Source organism: Oratosquilla oratoria, chromosome 33 (assembly GCF_046742065.1).
Source record: "Oratosquilla oratoria isolate Oo_2021 chromosome 33, ASM4674206v1, whole genome shotgun sequence".
NCBI lineage: Eukaryota > Metazoa > Arthropoda > Malacostraca > Stomatopoda > Squillidae > Oratosquilla > Oratosquilla oratoria.
In genome coordinates, this window is record NC_134809.1 from 39982809 (window position 1) to 40000308 (window position 17500).

The 17500-nt window shown below is 42.3% G+C and overlaps 1 protein-coding gene across 1 annotated transcript in view; it reads left to right on the plus strand.

Moving 5' to 3' along the window:
- The window catches only part of LOC143017852 (uncharacterized), a 229904-nt gene that overhangs the window by 41833 nt on the left and 170571 nt on the right, over positions 1 to 17500 (plus strand). Inside the window, exon 2 of the mRNA XM_076172817.1 lies at positions 6203 to 6672. Coding sequence (XP_076028932.1) covers positions 6372 to 6672 — 301 coding nt within the window. The 5' untranslated portion in view covers positions 6203 to 6371. The remainder of the gene's footprint in view (positions 1 to 6202; positions 6673 to 17500) is intronic.

Here is a 17500-nt window from a genome sequence, read left to right on the forward strand (position 1 = left end):
GTCCATGGTGTCGCGGCATACTCCAGTCTTGACTTTATCAGTGTGACTAGCATTTTTTTTTTTACAATTTCTTCGTCCAAGTAGGTAAAGGCCACCTTTATTGATCTTAGCAAATTGTAGGTTTCTCCGACAATTTTGTTTATCTGTTTATCAGGAGTCATCTCTGTTGTGATACTTACTCCCAAACCTTTTTCAGAACTCACTTTCTTTACTTCCTTTATACCGATTTTATAATATCCTGATATTTTTTTTCTTCACTTTTTCCAAATTCCATTATGCTACATTTCTTGATGTTGAAGTCCACTCCCCACTTCTGACAAAGAATTACAAAGGATTACAAAGAAGGAGCATGCGACAGGAGACCTTTTGTGTATTCTATATTCCCTTGGCGTAATTTTGCCATTTCCTGTTCATTCTTAAGTTTACTGTTCATATATCTATAGAATAATTTTGGTTGGTCTTTACATTTTCCTATTATGCTTTTTCATAGTTTATTTTTCTCCATGCATACTTTTACATATTCATTCCTTAGATTGATATATATTTGCCACGTTCTAGGCTTTTTACCTTCTCCCCATCTTTTCCAAGCTTTATCTCTTCTATCTTTCACCTCACTACACCTTCTGTTAAACCAGCACTTAATATACACCTTTTCCTATTTTTGTCTTGGTGCATATTTATCCACCCCTTCATTGTAGATTTCTTTCAAAATCATCCATTTCTCTTCCATTTGTGTCTCTTTATTGTAGATTTTTTCTCAATTGGCTTTTTGAAAGAAGTTTCTAAGTTTTCCAAAGTCCGTTCTGTTATACATCAGTCTTCCTTTTCTGTATTTTTTTCTTTCCATATATATGTTTCCTCTTTTAGTTCAAACTCAAGTAGTATGTGGTCACTCTTCCCAATTGGTGTCTTGTATTCATTTTTATCCACAATTTCAGGCTCTGATGTAAATATTAGATCTAGTCTCGACGGTTGTTCATTATTTCTATATCTGGTATTCCCTTTTATTCATTGTGTCATTGTATATTCTATATTCATGTCAAGTAATATATTTCCCCAAAGGTCCTCTCCACCTCTCACTATCATTTCTTCCCAACATATTTCTTTCCAGTTAAAATCTCTCATAAGTACTACATTTCCTCCGTCCTTCAGCTTCTCATTTAATGAGTGCCTTTTGCCTTCTAACATCTTACAATAATCGCTCCCTTTCCGAGAACCCGTTTTTGGGGGCACATAAGTCACTAAAGATTTTCTATTTGTTCTATCACTATTTTTAACTTTTATCATGATCATTTACTTACTATTTTCTTCCTCTGTAGCCCTCGTCACATTTAAGTTTTTCTTAGTTAAAAAATGACTCCTCCACTCCACTATCCAGTAATTATATAATCCTTGTCCAGCACTATTTGGGGGTAGTGGGGCCCTTAATTTCGTCTCCACAATTCCCATTATATCTGGTTTTTCTTCTGATAGATGATCATTTAGTCCATTTAATCCTGAGATCAAACCGTCAATTTTAGCATGTTTCTTTTATTTTTTCCTTCTCTATCTCGTTCTCAGTTCCTTTTTTTTAATATACCATTTTCTCACCCTCGTGTCTAGTACTCTCTAATAGAACTCTTTCTTTTCGATCTCCGTTATTTTCTCATTTTTAAGCTTCACTTCTTAGGGTCTTCTCTCTTTCTTTTTCCTCGTCGTTCATTCTTTTTTATCCATATACTTTTATAGTTTTCACTATTTGCTAACCTTCTGCCATTGCTAATATTTCTTCTGGTACAATTTGTGACCTTAATTAGAGGTCGGTTTTTTCTTTTGAGTATTGCCCCATTCTATGCACCTCATCTATTTCCTTTTCTATTTCTTGCCCTTCGTCTTGTACAGCTTTCAGAATTTTTCTTTCTATTTCCTTCTCTTCTTTTTCTTTCAAGTACTTAAGTAGGTTATGTTTTTCCTTTACACCATACAGTATACTTCTATGCACTTTTTGGTCTACTGTATCTCTAACCCAATTTTCTTTCTCTTTCATAACTTGAATAACTGGGTCTTTGGTATTTTCCTTCATTTGTTGTTGGATAATTTCTTTGAAAGGTATCTCTTGGTTTTCTTGGTCCTTTTTCCATTCCTTTCTGATTTTCTACAAATCTTCGCCTCCTATATTTCGTTCAACCTTCTCGGCCACCACCTTAATTTGTTCATTCACCTTTCTTTCTAAAGTCTCACTATTGGTGAAATTTTTGTTTTTCATCCTTTCGCTTTCACTTTTTACTTTGATTAACTCTTTTTTCAATTCACTGAAATCGCTATTTATTTCCGCATTTTCTTCTTTTAAGTCCCTCAGTTCTTTGTAGGTTTCGTTGTACTTATTCTTTAGGTGCATGATTTCTTTATTTAACTCCCTAATCTCTTGATTCCATGATATTATCTTCTTTTCTACATCTATAATTCTTAGTCTTCTGTCATATTTATCAAATCCAGAAAAACTTCATCATACCTTACAACACCTAATGGTGTTTCGATGTTTTCGCTACGCTTCGGTATTGTGCCAGTAGGTGTCACTGCTGTTCCAATGTTTACGTTGGGTTCAACTCCATCGCTATTTCCTGGTCTATTTCGATTCATTTTCATTTTCTTCAATACTCACTTTTTCCACTATATTAGATCATCACGGGCATCCACACATATTCCCCCTCCCGTTTAAAACAAACTAGGTTTCCTATTATTTTTATAGTTGAGAAGTTTCGTCGTTTCTCGGGAGCTCAAGTTAAGGTGTCTTTACACTGTGACGATGCATGTGTGTGCGCGTATATATATATATATATATATATATATATATATATATATATACTGTATCTATATTCAAACGACTCTGCATTCCTCGTTTTTTATTCAGTTTATTCATCTATTTATTTATGTATTTATTTATTCATTTATTTACTTATTTGCAGATAGCTTTATTTATTCTCATTTTTCTCCGTTAGATCTTGGGTCTAGCTTCTAATGAGCTCGTAGTTTATTTTCTCCAATCCAAAATTTAGCTCCGTTGAGCTCTCTTGAAGGTGTATTCTACCTTTGATCTCTGGTGAGGGTGGCGAGTTTTTCGCTTCCGGCTGAGTTATTGGCACTTAGGAAAGCTCACTGGTTGGGCGCACAATATTTGCGATTATTATCATAACTGATAGATATAATTACTAACCATTGTTGTGTTTTCTATGGCTGAGTAGCGACATCAGTTCTTACCCCTGTAAGTGTATTTCGTTGGTGTATAATATTGCCTCGGGTATTCGTCGTCTTTTTTGAGTCCAAACAATTTTCTGGATCTCGAGTACTGTTTTCTAGGTCTTAACAGCTTATTTACGGATCATGTGTAATTTTCACATACTTTTAAGTACTCCTGTGTACATGTGCTCTACTAGTCTACTCTCCAGCCTTGTCATGTCGATACATGTTGAAGGAAAGGCCTCGCAGTTCCCTCCAGTGCAGTTGCATTGGTTGACAACATATCTTAATGGCATCGTCTTTTCTATGAATTAATAGAAGTGATTTGTATGATATAATTTCAATACTCCTCATCTGGTATCGTGCGCTGGTGGCGTAATCGGAAGCATGCAAGTCTCGCATTCTCTTAGTTGTGGGATCAAATTCTGTATTCTCAGCAGTGATTCTGTTATCTGTTCCTACAACAGTCCAAGTGCGTGATAGGGCAGGGTCAAGGTAAACAACCCAGAAACACGGTTTCTATCGGTGGCGGAATGGAAACCTCCAAGAAACCTCTTAATTCTTATCGATTGGCACAGAAACCCGTAGAATAAACAAATAATAGATCTAATTTACTGTTGTGGAATGTTCTTGAAATATCTTGACCATAAAATATTTTTGAGAGGTTTAAAGTTATGCAAGTGCGTTTTGGGTTCCTTGCCCGCTAAACTAAGACTTATGTATTCGACGTAATACATCATACACAAGATAGACGGCACGACCCCATAATATACAAATGGAGACGTTTATTATTTTATCAAACGGTGTCTCCAAGAAGACCTCTGTCCGTTAGAAAACCAGCGGCGGTGTCTATAGCCTCAGCCTAACAGTAATTGCCCCAATTATTAAGTTGAATAGCTTATCTCTTCTATCTAGTCCAACATGATCACATTTGATTATCATATTGATAATGGGGTAATACTTTGGGAATACGGACATCGTACGTATTGCCATGTATTTATCATGTTTATTTAGTCTAGGCCTATAGGTTCTTTACAGGTGCTGTTTTTATTTAGCGGCTACAACATATTTAAGATAATTCAGTTGGCATGCCCAGAAGTAGGTCTAAATGGGCCTATAAGTGCGTCAAGTTGGTTACAGCGACGCTACTGTCACCACTCGAATGAGTTTTACCGGTATACAATACAGGCGAAGAGCCTAAAACGCACTTGCATAACTTTAAACATTTCAAACATATTTTCTGGTCAGAATATTGCAACAAAATTCCACCACAGTAAATTAGATATAATATTTGTTTATTTTACGGGCTTCTGTGCCAATTGATAAGGATTGAGAGGTTTCTTGGAGGTTTCTACTCCGCCATCGATAGAAATCCAATAGAAACCGGATTTCTTGGGTGTTTACCTTGACCGATAGGGCACAGGTGACGACTTCTGTCGCAGCTCCTCAGTGTCTCCTGACGTAGGTTCCTCACCAGCTTTACCTCTGATAGGTTCTTGATTTGGATTGGTAAAGGATTTGTCCAGAATATTCTTGGTTACCTTTTCTACTTCCTTGTCATTGAAATCGTTACTGAATAAACACTTGGTACCAGGTTCTAATGCCTTTGTTCACATATCACAATGGGCAAATACCCGTCGCACATATGCGCCGATAGTCGATTGATGTTTATATCTATCAGGGCAATCGCTGCTTTCCTTGAGGCATTGGTTCCCGATGGAAGGTAAGAAGTGGAATACGCCATGAGGCACTGAGTAGCTGCAGTCGAAGCCGTAACTTTTGCCTTATTATGCACTATAAGAATTGTTGGGAGGGGGGGGGGCAGGCAACACACAGTAGCTACTGAGAATCGCAGACAAATGCGGGATTTGCACCCACAACTAAGTGAATGCGAAACTTACACGCTTTCGATAACGCCAACAGCTTTTTGCAGTCTTCGTCTGAGGGTTTCCGCTTCACTTACCTCCTTTACCTTTATGCAAAGATACCATCGACATACCTACTGTATATCTCCGGCTTCCCTGTAATGGTGAATACACTGTCCCACGCTACAGCCCCTAGACAGCGACACATTACCTCTTCCCCCGAGTAATCTGTGGGCCAGTCCGGTGGCCAGGGCACGGTTACCTTGGAGCCGTGGGTTCCCTTCAAGAGACCTGGGGCAATGGATTGATATACATATACATACATATATACGTGCATATCTATATATATATATATATATATATATATATATATATATATGTATATATATATAAACAAATATGTTATTGTATACAAGGTTATTACAATTGTAGAAGTTGTGGGTTATGCTCAGGTACCTCGGGCAGGCCATAGCACAAGGAACGTTCTCCGCAGATCAGCTCATACGGTCATGTGCGTCGAAGTTCCTTTCACCTACTCTGGAAATCTTTTCCACAAAACCTAGTGTCTGTGTGTCCTTGAATTGACTTAACATATCCTGCCGAAGGAGTTCACCCCCGAAGTGAATGAAGTCGCCTAGTGACAAACAAAATGAAGATTCAAGTCGTAAAAGAGCAGCACAATTGGTAAGAAACAGAAAAGGACTGAGGTGGTCTGTTTGCGCCGAGGATCTGGTGACGAATATATCAGGGTCGATGTCTGAGTTTAAGTTATGAGAAAATACAACCTCCACTTTCTACTTTGAAATGGATGTTGCTTGCTGCTTTATTACAAAAGGTTAGATATATGCAACGTTCATCTCTGAGACTTGAAAATCTGTGAAGAGGCTATACATTCATGCGTGGTTTTGTTTTGTGCGTCTGAGGTCTTTGTGTGTGTGTCTGTCTCTGTGTGTGTGTGTGTGTGTGTGTGTGTGTGTGTACGTTTGCGTGCGTGTGTGTGCGCATGCTCAAGTGAGTGTGTGGATGTGTTTGTATATTCTTATAATTGGCATGTCAAGAGTAAACTTCCGGTTTCATAAAAGTAGTATATTCCTTATGAGTACTTTGTGTTCTTGTATCAGATAAAGAAAATGTTGGATTGAAAAAGGATAGTGATTATTCTAGTGACATTAAAAGAATGAAACAATAGGATGAGTAGCTGTTGTCCGAATTTAAAAGGATAACTCTCTGAAACCAGAGACTTACGCACGGCCGAATTCGCCCTCCTCACAAGGTTGACCTCGACCTCCTATGGTAATGTCCTCGTCCACGGTGGGCCTCCAGGCCGCCAACCTTTCGAGGAACGACGATGGCAGCCCCACAGTCACGCCCACCTCCCCAAGCACTACCACCACCACCCCCACCACCCCCGCCTCCTCCTCCTGCTCGACCAAAATTCGTTCGGGGACCGCCTCGACCTCAGTCAGTAGTGGAGTTGGGGGTGGAGGAAGTGGCAGCATGCGGAGGTTTACGCTGCCCAACCTCTTCTTGACGGTGGAGGGGCGCGACGAGAAGCTGGAGGAGGTGTACCCAGGCATCTACGGATACCAAGGTAAGTAAGCAGGCTCCTTTTGTGTTTGGAAAACCTCACCCTTGGGCGTGTTTTTCTGAAGTTTATCGCGTTTCCTAAGCGTTTCAGCACCCCGTAAAACAATTCTATCATACATGTAATAGTGGTACACAACATACGCCGACTCGGCCAGTCTAACTCTCATACAGCTACACACACCGTTGTAGACTGCACAGTACTGTCAGCAGAACGCATGCATAAACACAACATATCCGGGCTGGAGGACCTCTGGTGGAAGCCCGTGAGGGCAATTGTTGGGTTCTTCCGGAATTCTAGCGACATAATTCAATGATATCCAACAGTAGCAGCAGCAGTAAAACAAAAACAACAACAACAACACGCAGAAGTAAGAATATTACATATATGAAAGTTCACTTCTCAAATATTTTCTCTGGTGGAAAGTTGCTTGCGTGTACTTGCAAGCGGGCACGCCAAATGTGTTTTATCCCGAGGTCACGAGAAAGAAAAAAATATATATATGCACTGTCACCGGAAACACAATTGTTCCAGGCTTTTCCCTTTCCATCAGACTCCTAAGTTCTGAAGCTGGTCTGAACAGCAAAAGATTCAGTCTTGAGGGAAAAAATATTATGTTTGCTTTCGGAGAATTTTTTTTATTACGTCACTCTTTCTTTTGAATTTACTTTTTTTTTCCAATAGTCGTCTCGCTTTTTTCTGGCGTCAAGTTGTGTTTGTTTGTGCGTGTGTAAAGAAAAGAATTTGTGCCGAGGCAATTATCTTTATTGACTTTTTTTCAAGGCAAATTAAACTCTTTAAGCATGGCTTATTTATCAAATTGAATAAAATAAATTCGTCTGATCTCTGTTATAAAATCTCTCACCCTTTTGTACATCATCCTAAGTCAAATTCCAAACCTAAAAAATCTAACTCCAAACCCAAATCTTAATTCCAACTCCAAACCAAACTACAATTCCGACTCCAAACCAAAATACAATTCTAACTCCAAGCCCAAACTCTAATTCTAACTCCAAAACAAAACTCCAATTCCAACTCCAAACCCAAACTCTAATTCCAACTCCAGTTCTAGACCCAGTCTTTCCACTACACTAAACACTTTTCATAGTTCTAAACATAACCCTGAGCCCAATTCCAACTTACATCCAGATTCCCAACCACAACCCAAATTCCAAACCCAACTCTAGCTCTAAGAGTAAATCTAATGCCAATCCCCTCATACCCCACAGTCCAAAACCTAAATCTAATAGTAAACCCAACCTCCAAAGCAACTCCAAGCCTAAGGCCAAAAGCACCCTCAGTAAAAACTCCAACCTGCTGTCTCTTAGGAATAGGAATTCTGTGGTCCCAATTGTGGAGTGTGGCCTGAGTTAGCTGCAGCCGCAGCGAGAAGGTGTCTTGCGGTCCCTCGTAACGAGATCAGCAAATGCTCCGCCCAGCTCTTGTTTCTAGTGACGCTGTTATCCGACCAGGAAATTGGCTTCCATGCCACCCCCTACCCCACCCCAACCCCTTTCATTGCCCCCTCGCCGAATTTCTGAGATCGTGTTCGGCAGTTTGCTTCCGTGTGGTCAATTTATTTTTGGGAGGCGAAATTGGTCTGGTCATGCAGACGAATGGGGATGGTTGGGGAGGGGGGGACTAGGAGGAAGGGGTAGAGTGTTGATGCTACTGTTATTTACCTGCGCTTCTATCCTTATGAACAGTCTCGCACAGCTGTGGTGTGTTATAGCTCATATGCAAGGTTAGGTAGGGTGGAAGGGAAGTAGATGGAAAGGGGACGGTAGATGGGAGGGTGTTCTGTAGGTTGGTGTTCTGTAGGTGGGTGTTCTGTAGGTGGGTGTTCTGTAGGTGGGAGGGTGTACTGTAGGTGGGAGGGGTGTCAGGCGAGAGGTTGAGGGTGCCTTTGCTACAGGGGCGACATTTCCCCGTGAGCGGGTCAAAAGTTTCCCTCTGGTAATGACTGTGTGCCTCACTTTTCATTCTAGTTTGCCTATGTGTCTAGACAGAACGAAGTGAGGAGGGTCCTATGTCAGGAAGCGCTGCGTATTTGCCGCCAAAACAGTCTCCTTTGCCCTATGTACATGCGTTTTAGGGACTGCTGGGACAGGTCACTAACAGTCACTGCCGGGACTCGGAAGGGAGTGCGGGATCTGAACTATTCTAGTTGTCGTTAAGTGGTTTTAGTCAGCCAGGGGAAGTCCCTTCGTAGTGAAAAGTGAAGAGGGGGTATTAGAACAAGACGTGATTATTTAATATGTGACCTCATCTTCAGTAACAATCCATTCCACGACAGGCCTCAACCCGGGTGGGAACACGAAAGTGCTCGAAGAACTCATAAGATCTCTCTGAAAGGGCATTGTATCGACAGGACAGTATTGTCCTTACTAACGGAAGGATGGTGAGCAGGTGACCCTAAAAAGAAGAAGAAGAAGAAAAGAACAAAAAGTTCCATATATCTAGAGGGATTCGAATACCGGAAGCACTATCTGATATATTTTTGGAATCTGTTCTCGATCCAAGTTTAGGAGATTTCAGAATTTTTTATACTCCTGTGAAAGAGAGAGGGAACTTTCTGCATTCCTATTTCAAGGAGCCTTGCCTGCGATTACATTTGCTAGAAAAAAAATTGTATATGAGAATATTTTCACTAGTTAGACAAAAAAAAAAAAAAAAAAAGCGAATAGATTAATAATTAGATATTTTGGATTTGGAGTTTTTTTCCCCCTGATTCGACTCGTCAATGTAAATGTGCGTACTTGGAGTCTGCAAGAAAGCAAATCTCAATTCCAGATGATGTGATGCCACACAAGATCACCAGCATGCTTCTATTTTCTGAAGCTCACCCCCCTCTCTCTCTCTCTGCCTGCCTCCCTCCTTCTCTCCCTCTGACTTCCCCTCTGCCTACCTCTATCTGACTGCACCGCTGATCGTCTTTCTGCCTCCCTCACTCCTTTCTCCTTCCACCAGTCTCTCTCTCTCTATGTATATATATATATATATATATATATATATATATATATATATATAAACAAATATATATATATATGTACACACACACACACACACACACACACACACACACACACACACACACACACACACACACACACACACACACACACACACACACACGGTGGCGGATTGGTAAAGCACTGGCCTCACAAGCCGGAGAACCGGGGTTCGATTCCCCGGTCGGGCGGAGACAAGTTGGGTTTGTCTCCTTTCACGTGTAGTCCCTGTTCACCTAGCAGCGAGTAGGTACGGGACGTTAGTCGAGGAGTTGTGACCTTGCATTCCCGGTGTGTGGAGTGTGAGTGGTCTCAGACCTACCCAGAGATCTGGTAATAATGAGCTCTGAGCTCACTGCCGTAGGGTGGTGTCTGGCTGTCTCGAAAAGAGGCTGCAGCAGATCCGAGGTGAATACACACACACACACACACACACACACACACACACACACACACACACACACACACACACACACACACACACACACATATATATATATATATATATATATATATATATATATATATATATACATACATACATACATATACCAAGGCTTTTTCCCCCTTCCAAGGGAGGTAGCCAAAAAGGGAAAGGCATAAAAACACTCCCACCCATTTCATCCCTAAATACACTCCACACCCCTCCCACCCTCCCTCTCATCTGAGCACCTCCTGGATGACGGGTCATCCCTGCACCCTGCCCACCGCCCTGGGTCAGAAGCAGTGTCGCAAGACACAGCACATCCACAGCAAGGCCGCTTCATTTAATCGGCGACCCCCCCTCTCCGTCCCCCATTGCATATAAGGAGAGGACGGGGAGAAATCCCTTCGGGCTGCGTCAAAATTTACTCACACATACTACCCCACCCCCACCCCCCGCCCATTCCTCCTCATGCAATCACAACATCATCCATATACAACCATTCTCCACTCACCTCTGTCTTCCGTCCTCTCCCTTCCTTCCTCAACAGACATTCCCCTCTTCCCCAAAGCCCCCTTCACCCCATCCATCCACCTCATCCTAGGACGTCCCCTCATGTTCACTCCTCCACATCTGCCTTCCATACCTCTTTTACTAGTCTTTCTTCACTCATTCTTTCCATGTGTCCAAACCATCCTAATATTCTTTCATCAACCCTATCTCCCAAATCCTTTTTCACCCCTGTTCTCCTCCTCACCTCCTCATTTCTCACTCTATCCAGCCTAGTAACCCCCACCATACTTCTCAGACACCTCATCTCAAACACATTCAAACTCCTTCTCTCTTCTTCTCTTATGTTCCACGTTTCTGCCCCATACAGTGCTGTTGGCACAATCACTCCTTCATACAGTCTCCTCTTCGCATCCATTCCCAAATGTCTATTCCTCATTACACTCTTTAAACCACCAAGGCATTTACTCGCTTCTCTCAATCTACATTCTACCTCCACCTTCACTCCACCTTTTCCTGCTACATATATATATATATATATATATATATATATATATATATATATATATATATATATATATATATGCATATATATATATATATATATTTCTGACTCGTCAGATATGCTCTTAGCTTACTTATGGGTTATTTATGACTTGAAATAAAAACTCTGATCCTCTTAATTAGATTCAATCCTGACATTCTTTGAAGCTCGAGAATACCAAAGTCAGTCTCGACTATCCCTTTAACCTGTCCTTTGTGCGGGAGCAAAGAGCCATGACGGGCGAGGGAAAAAACTTAATATCTCTGGGATCGGAAGGTTTGTTAAGAAAGGCAACTGCGACTCGTTGGGCTTGGAAAGAAGTGCATTGAATCAGCCAGAATTCTAAATCATACTCGAACGTCAACAAAGAAAATCCGACCTATAAATAAATCTTAAGAAAAGAGGCGGAATATCGGGAAGCCCATAGGAATGAAAGAATGTAATATCGACCAAGAAAGTGGTGGCGGGGGGGAAGAGAAAGAGTGTCGCGTCCTTAGGATGAATAGAATCCTGTAGTTGAGCTGTGTCATGCCCTTGCGTGAATAACGTTTCCTGTTTGTAATATTTGAGGCTCGCCTTGCGTTAATATGATATGTTGTGTATTATCATTAATGTATGCTATAAATTGTATTTCATAATATGTAAACCATTGCGCTATACCAATCTGTTGGAGCGCGCTTCAAAATGCGTTCTGTCACGACACCAATCTAAAAAGAAACATTACATAATTTGGCGCGAAAACTTTTCTTGTTCCCATTGGTTGGTGTTTAAACTACCCACTTTATTTATGTTTTGGCATCCTGGAAACGTAAGCACCAATTCCCGGGCTATATAAAGGCCGAGGAAAGAGAAAAGCATAAAGACTATAGAGAGAGACTACCAGAACGGAAAGAGAACAAAAGAGAGAACCAAGAAAAGAGAGAAGACAAGAAAAGCAGACGCCCACGGGTCATCTAAATCTACATAGATTTTTTTCTCTACATTTGTCGATTACAAAAACTCAACTAAACAAGTCCTTTGGATCTCATGTATCAAACCCGTAAATTGGCATTCTCCACGCGAAATGCAAAGCCTTTGTTTTTCCGAACTGTTTCGGGCATCTCCAGACTGCTGTTGGACTAAGTGCAACTCTACAACCTCTTTCTCTGTTAGTTATCGACTACGAAATATCAATAGATCTCCTACGTTTTCCCGACTACCAGAAGATTCCCCTATCAGAAGTTATCGTGCATCAGCCTCTCATCAAACAACTCATTTGTTCCCGACACTTGAAGAGCGGACCAGACGACTTTCCGTTGGTGCGGTTTCTAGCAACCAGAATCAAGACTCGTCTACACCATAATCAAGACTTCATTTCTTCCACCTGTTATTAGGTGCTGCATACAAGCGCACACCTGGCTACTCTACCTGGTAATTGTTTATATTCCCATTTATGATTCATGAAACATATATGTGTTTAATATTTTTATGATTAATATATATTTTTTTATTCTATGTCCAATTATGTTGTTTGTAAATAATAATTACTTTCAATTAAGAGTTAGATTATCCTGCCTGAACTCTGTTACTCGTCAGAACAGTGCACGGCCTTATCATTTTTTTAATTTTATTTTTTTTAATTCATTTTTTGTCACGACTAGCCTGACCCATAGGTGGGTCGTAACAAAGAGTGGGAGAGAAAGAGATAGACAGACAGACAGATAGATAGATAGATAGACAGACAGATAGATAGATAGATAGATAGACAGACAGACAGAGAATCTAAGGCGCCACTTTCGCTCGATTACTTTCGTTTCAAATGTCTCTTAAACTTTCACCACTGTCTTTAGTTACTTTCACTTTTTTCACTTTCACCCACCTTTCTCTTGTCACTTCTTTTGCTGTATAAATTTACATATTTTTAAACGGTAGGCCCTGTGCTTACAAGTATTCCTCTTTTCAATTTCTATGTAATGTACTTCAGACAAGGAGGAATGAAATGTTTGAAGATTTTCTTTTCTTTCTTGAATTCTGACTACACTGCGCGCTTCTCCAGTTACAACCTCCGAATCCCCTGAGAACACACATTGTTAGGTCCTATGTAAGTTCTGCAGTGGCGTCATGATTTCTTTAGTCCAATGATCTTTAACTTTATATTTAAGGTCCTCCCCTAAGGGCGTGATCTTTCAATCGTGAACCAATTGGATTTTCTCCTCTTCCACCCTTTCTCCAATCAGATTCGTTGTTACAAATCTATATATGATATTGTTTACTTAAGCAATCTCCAATCACTGCATAACTTAGTTTCATCAGCAAAACATATACACGTCATACAGGATCCCAGCCATTTCTATGACTTTAGGTGGAGAGCGAGATGCGCAAACCTTCGCTTTTGAGTATTATGTAAACTATAAAAATATAACACTCGTCATGTACCTCTCTTTCTACCTACTTGTCTACTAGCCTCTTTTACACACACACACACACACACACACACACACACACACACACACACACACACACACACACACACACACACACACACACACACACACACACACACAGAAAAGAGAGAGAGAGAGAGAGAGAGAGAGAGAGAGAGAGAGAGAGAGAGAGAGAGAGAGAGAGAGAGAGAGAGAGAGAGAGAGAGAGAGAGAAGCGAGCTCATTTACAGTTGCCGAGAAATATGATACGGATTTGCAGTGCAGCTGTAGTAATAGCGGCGGCGGGGACAAGACGAAACCAAGGGGGAATAGTAGTAGTAGGAGGAGGAGGATCTGATTACGTGTCAGGGTGGCTGCAGCTGATGGCCGGGTCGCGGGGCTGCACAACCTCAGCTTCATCAAGGAGGAGGAGGTAGAAGGTAGAGTTAGAACTTGGGAGGAGGAAAAGGAGGATGAAGTGAAGGAAGAGATGGATGAGGATGAGAATGAAGAGGATGGGGAGAAAAAAGAAGAGGAAGAGAAGGAAGAGAAAGAGGAGGAGAAGGAGGAGGAGAATGAAGAGAAGGAAGAGAAGGAGGAGGAGGAGGACGAGGAAGAGGAGGAGGAGAAGAAGAAAAAAGATGTCGAATTAGTGGAGAAGGAGGACGACGGGTGGGGACGAGGTTCCGTCCGTAGGGAAGGGTGGGAAGGAGTGTCGTGGTATGACAGAGCCGTCGAAGGCGGCCTTTGGGGGCCTCTGGCGGGCGAGACGAGCACTGTGACGCCTGACCGAGGCGGCGCGCGGTGTTATTGCCGGGAACGGATTGCGTCGTCACCCCAACCACCGCCACCGCCACCAAAATTGGTAGGTTAATGGCCCGGGATTGCCATCCAGTAGGAGGAGTGGAGAGGGAAGGAGGGAGGGGGAGAAGGAAGGAGAGAGGAAGAGAAGGAGGAAGCGAAAGAGTGAGTGAGTGAGATGGAGTGAGGGAGTGAGGGAGGTGGGTGAGGAGGTGAAGGAGTGAGCGAGAAAGGGAGGGAGGGGGAGACAGGAAGAGAGTAGAGGAGGGAGTTAAGAAAGAGTGAAAGAGGAAGTGAAGGAGAGATTGAGTGAGTGTGACGTGAAAGAGAGAAAGTAAGATAGGGGGTAGAAGGAAAATAAAAACAGAGTGACGGAGAGATGGAGTGAGGGTGGGCTGAGGGAGGAGGACATGAGGGAGAAAACGAGAAGAGTCGGGGAAGTGAGGGGAGGAGAGTGAGGGAGGAGAGTGAGGGAGGAAGAGAAGGAGAGATGAAAAACGGGAATAAATGTTGACAGAGTGAGTGAGGAAATAAGCGAGGGAGTGAGAAGATGAATGAAGGACAGAGAAAACGAAGAATGAGGGAGGTGAAAGGGATGGAGAGAATGCAGGAGGCAGAGAAGAAAGGACAGTAGAAGTGAGAGTGGGAATGAGTCCGGGAGAAAAAAAAATTAGTTTGGTTTTAAGAAAACTAACGTACGTAGATATATCTATCAATATTTCAGCAAATATTATATATATATATATATCTATATATATATACATATATATATATACATACATATATATATATATATATATATATATACATACATATATACATATATATATATATATATATATACATATATATATATATATATATATATATATATATATGTACACACACACACACACACACACACACACACACACACACACACACACACACACACACACACACACACACACACACACACACACACACACACACACACACACACACACACACATATATATATATATATATATATATATATATATATATATATATATATATATATATATATATATATATAAATATATATATACCTATGTATGTTTGTATGTGTCTTATGGGTCACATTCTTTGTCCTCCATACTACATAGTACCCTACTGAAGAAAAACTCCAATACTTTCAATACAATGACTTACAATGGACCTGTCGGTTGATATCACAGCTAAAGCACCTGATTCCCAGATGAGGAGTGAGTGAGGTAGGGAGATAGGGAGGAAAGGAGGGAGGGAGGGGGTGAGGGAGGTAGAGCGGTAGAGAGGGAGGGAGTGGGAGAGGGAGGGAATGGGAGAGGGAGGGAGTGGGAGAGGGAGGGAGTGGGAGAAGGAGGGAGTGGGAGAGGGAGGGAGTGGGAGAGGGAGGGAGAGTAGGAAGGAGCGAGGGAGTGAGTGAGTGAGGGAGGAAAGGAGGAAGCGACGAGCGTCCCTCATCGTGGTTTCCTGAAGCGATGAGACTTCGGCGTCGCGTCGTCATCGTTGTCGTCGACTGTGTCAGTTCAGACTTGTCGGTGTTGTGTTGTCGTTGTCGTTGTCGCTGTTGTTGTTGTACAGGTGGGCGCGGACGAGCGAGCATCGGCAGGTCTGCCTGGAGTTGAGCCCCCACCCACCTCGACCCCAACTCCCATCTCTCCTGGGCGGATGAAGCAGCAGCCGTGTAGCTGGGAGATGAAGAGGAATGAGGGTAAAGGGGAGAGGGGGCGGGTGTGGGAGAGGAGGCAGAGGGAGACGGAGAGTAGGAAAGGGGGGTTGAAGAGTAGGGGGAAGGGAGGAAAGAGGAAGAGAGGAGAGAGGGAGGGAGAAGGAGGGAGAGGAGTAGAGGGTGAGAGGAAAGAAGAGGGGGAGAGGAAAGGGGAGAGGGAGAGGAGGAGGGGAGATAGGAAGGGAGAGGGGGGAGAGGGATGGCCAAGGAGGTAGATTAGGAGGTGGGGTAGGGGAATGAAAGGGTAGTGGATGGAGAAGAAGAAGGAAAGAACAAAAAGGAGGAAATAGAGGCTGAATAGGGAATGTGGGAAAAATGAGGGGAAAATGAGACGAAATTAAGAAAAAGAAAAAGGGGATAGAGGACAAGCGCAAAGAGGCAAGGGAAAGGGGGAAAGGAAAAGGGAGAGAAAGAAGAAAAGGGAAAATATGGGAAATGAGAAAGAATTAAGGAGGGAGGAGGGAAGAAGGGTGATGGGGAGTATGGGAAGACTGATGGGTAAAGAACGAAAAAATAAAAAAAAGGGAGGAAGAAAAATGTAAAAAAAGAGGAAAGCAGAGAGGGGAAAAGTTGGAAGAGAGCAATGGTGGAAAGGAGGAACCAAGAGAACACAAGGAAAAGGAAGGAAAAGAAGAAAAAGTGAAAGAAGGAAATAGGGGAAAAGAAGGGAAGGTGAAAAAGGAAAAAAAAAAAAAAATAGACGAATGAAAAAGGGGAAAGAAGGAAAGAGGAAATGAGAGAGAAGGAGATATAAAGAAGGGAGGAAAAAAAGGGGAAATATGGCGTAGGAGGTGCTTAGGCCGTGAAGAGGGAGACTGTTGAAGCCTCGGAGCTTCGGGAAAGTGGGGGGGGGGGCAAGGGGGCTGTGGGGGAGGCTGGGAATGGCAAATTATTATTGTTGTTTGCGCGCTCCGAAAGCCTGGGTACGGAGTAAGGGGGGGTGGGAGGAGGAGGAGGAGGAGGAGGAGGAGGAGGTGGAAGAGAGATAGGGAAGAGAGAGAGGATGATAAAGTAAAGGATGAGGAGGAGGAGGAGGAGGAGAAGGAGGAGGAAGAGAAATAGGGAAGAGAGAGAGGATGATAAGGTAAAGGATGATGATGAGGATGAGGAGGAGGAGGAGGAGGATGAGGAGGAGGAGGAAGAGAGATAGGGAAGAGAGAGAGGATGATAAGGTAAAGGATAAGGAGAAAGAAGAGGATAAGGAGAAGGAATTGGGAGAGAAGGATAAGGAGGAGAAAAAAGGGGAGGAGGAGGATAATGATGATGATGATTAGGAGGAGAATAAGGAGCATGATGAGGAGGCGAAGAGGGAGGAGGCGAAGGAAAAGGAGTGGAAGAGGGAAGAGGCGAAGGAAGAGAAGGAGGAAGAAGACGGAGAGAATGAGAAGGATGAAAATGGAGGAGTGAGGA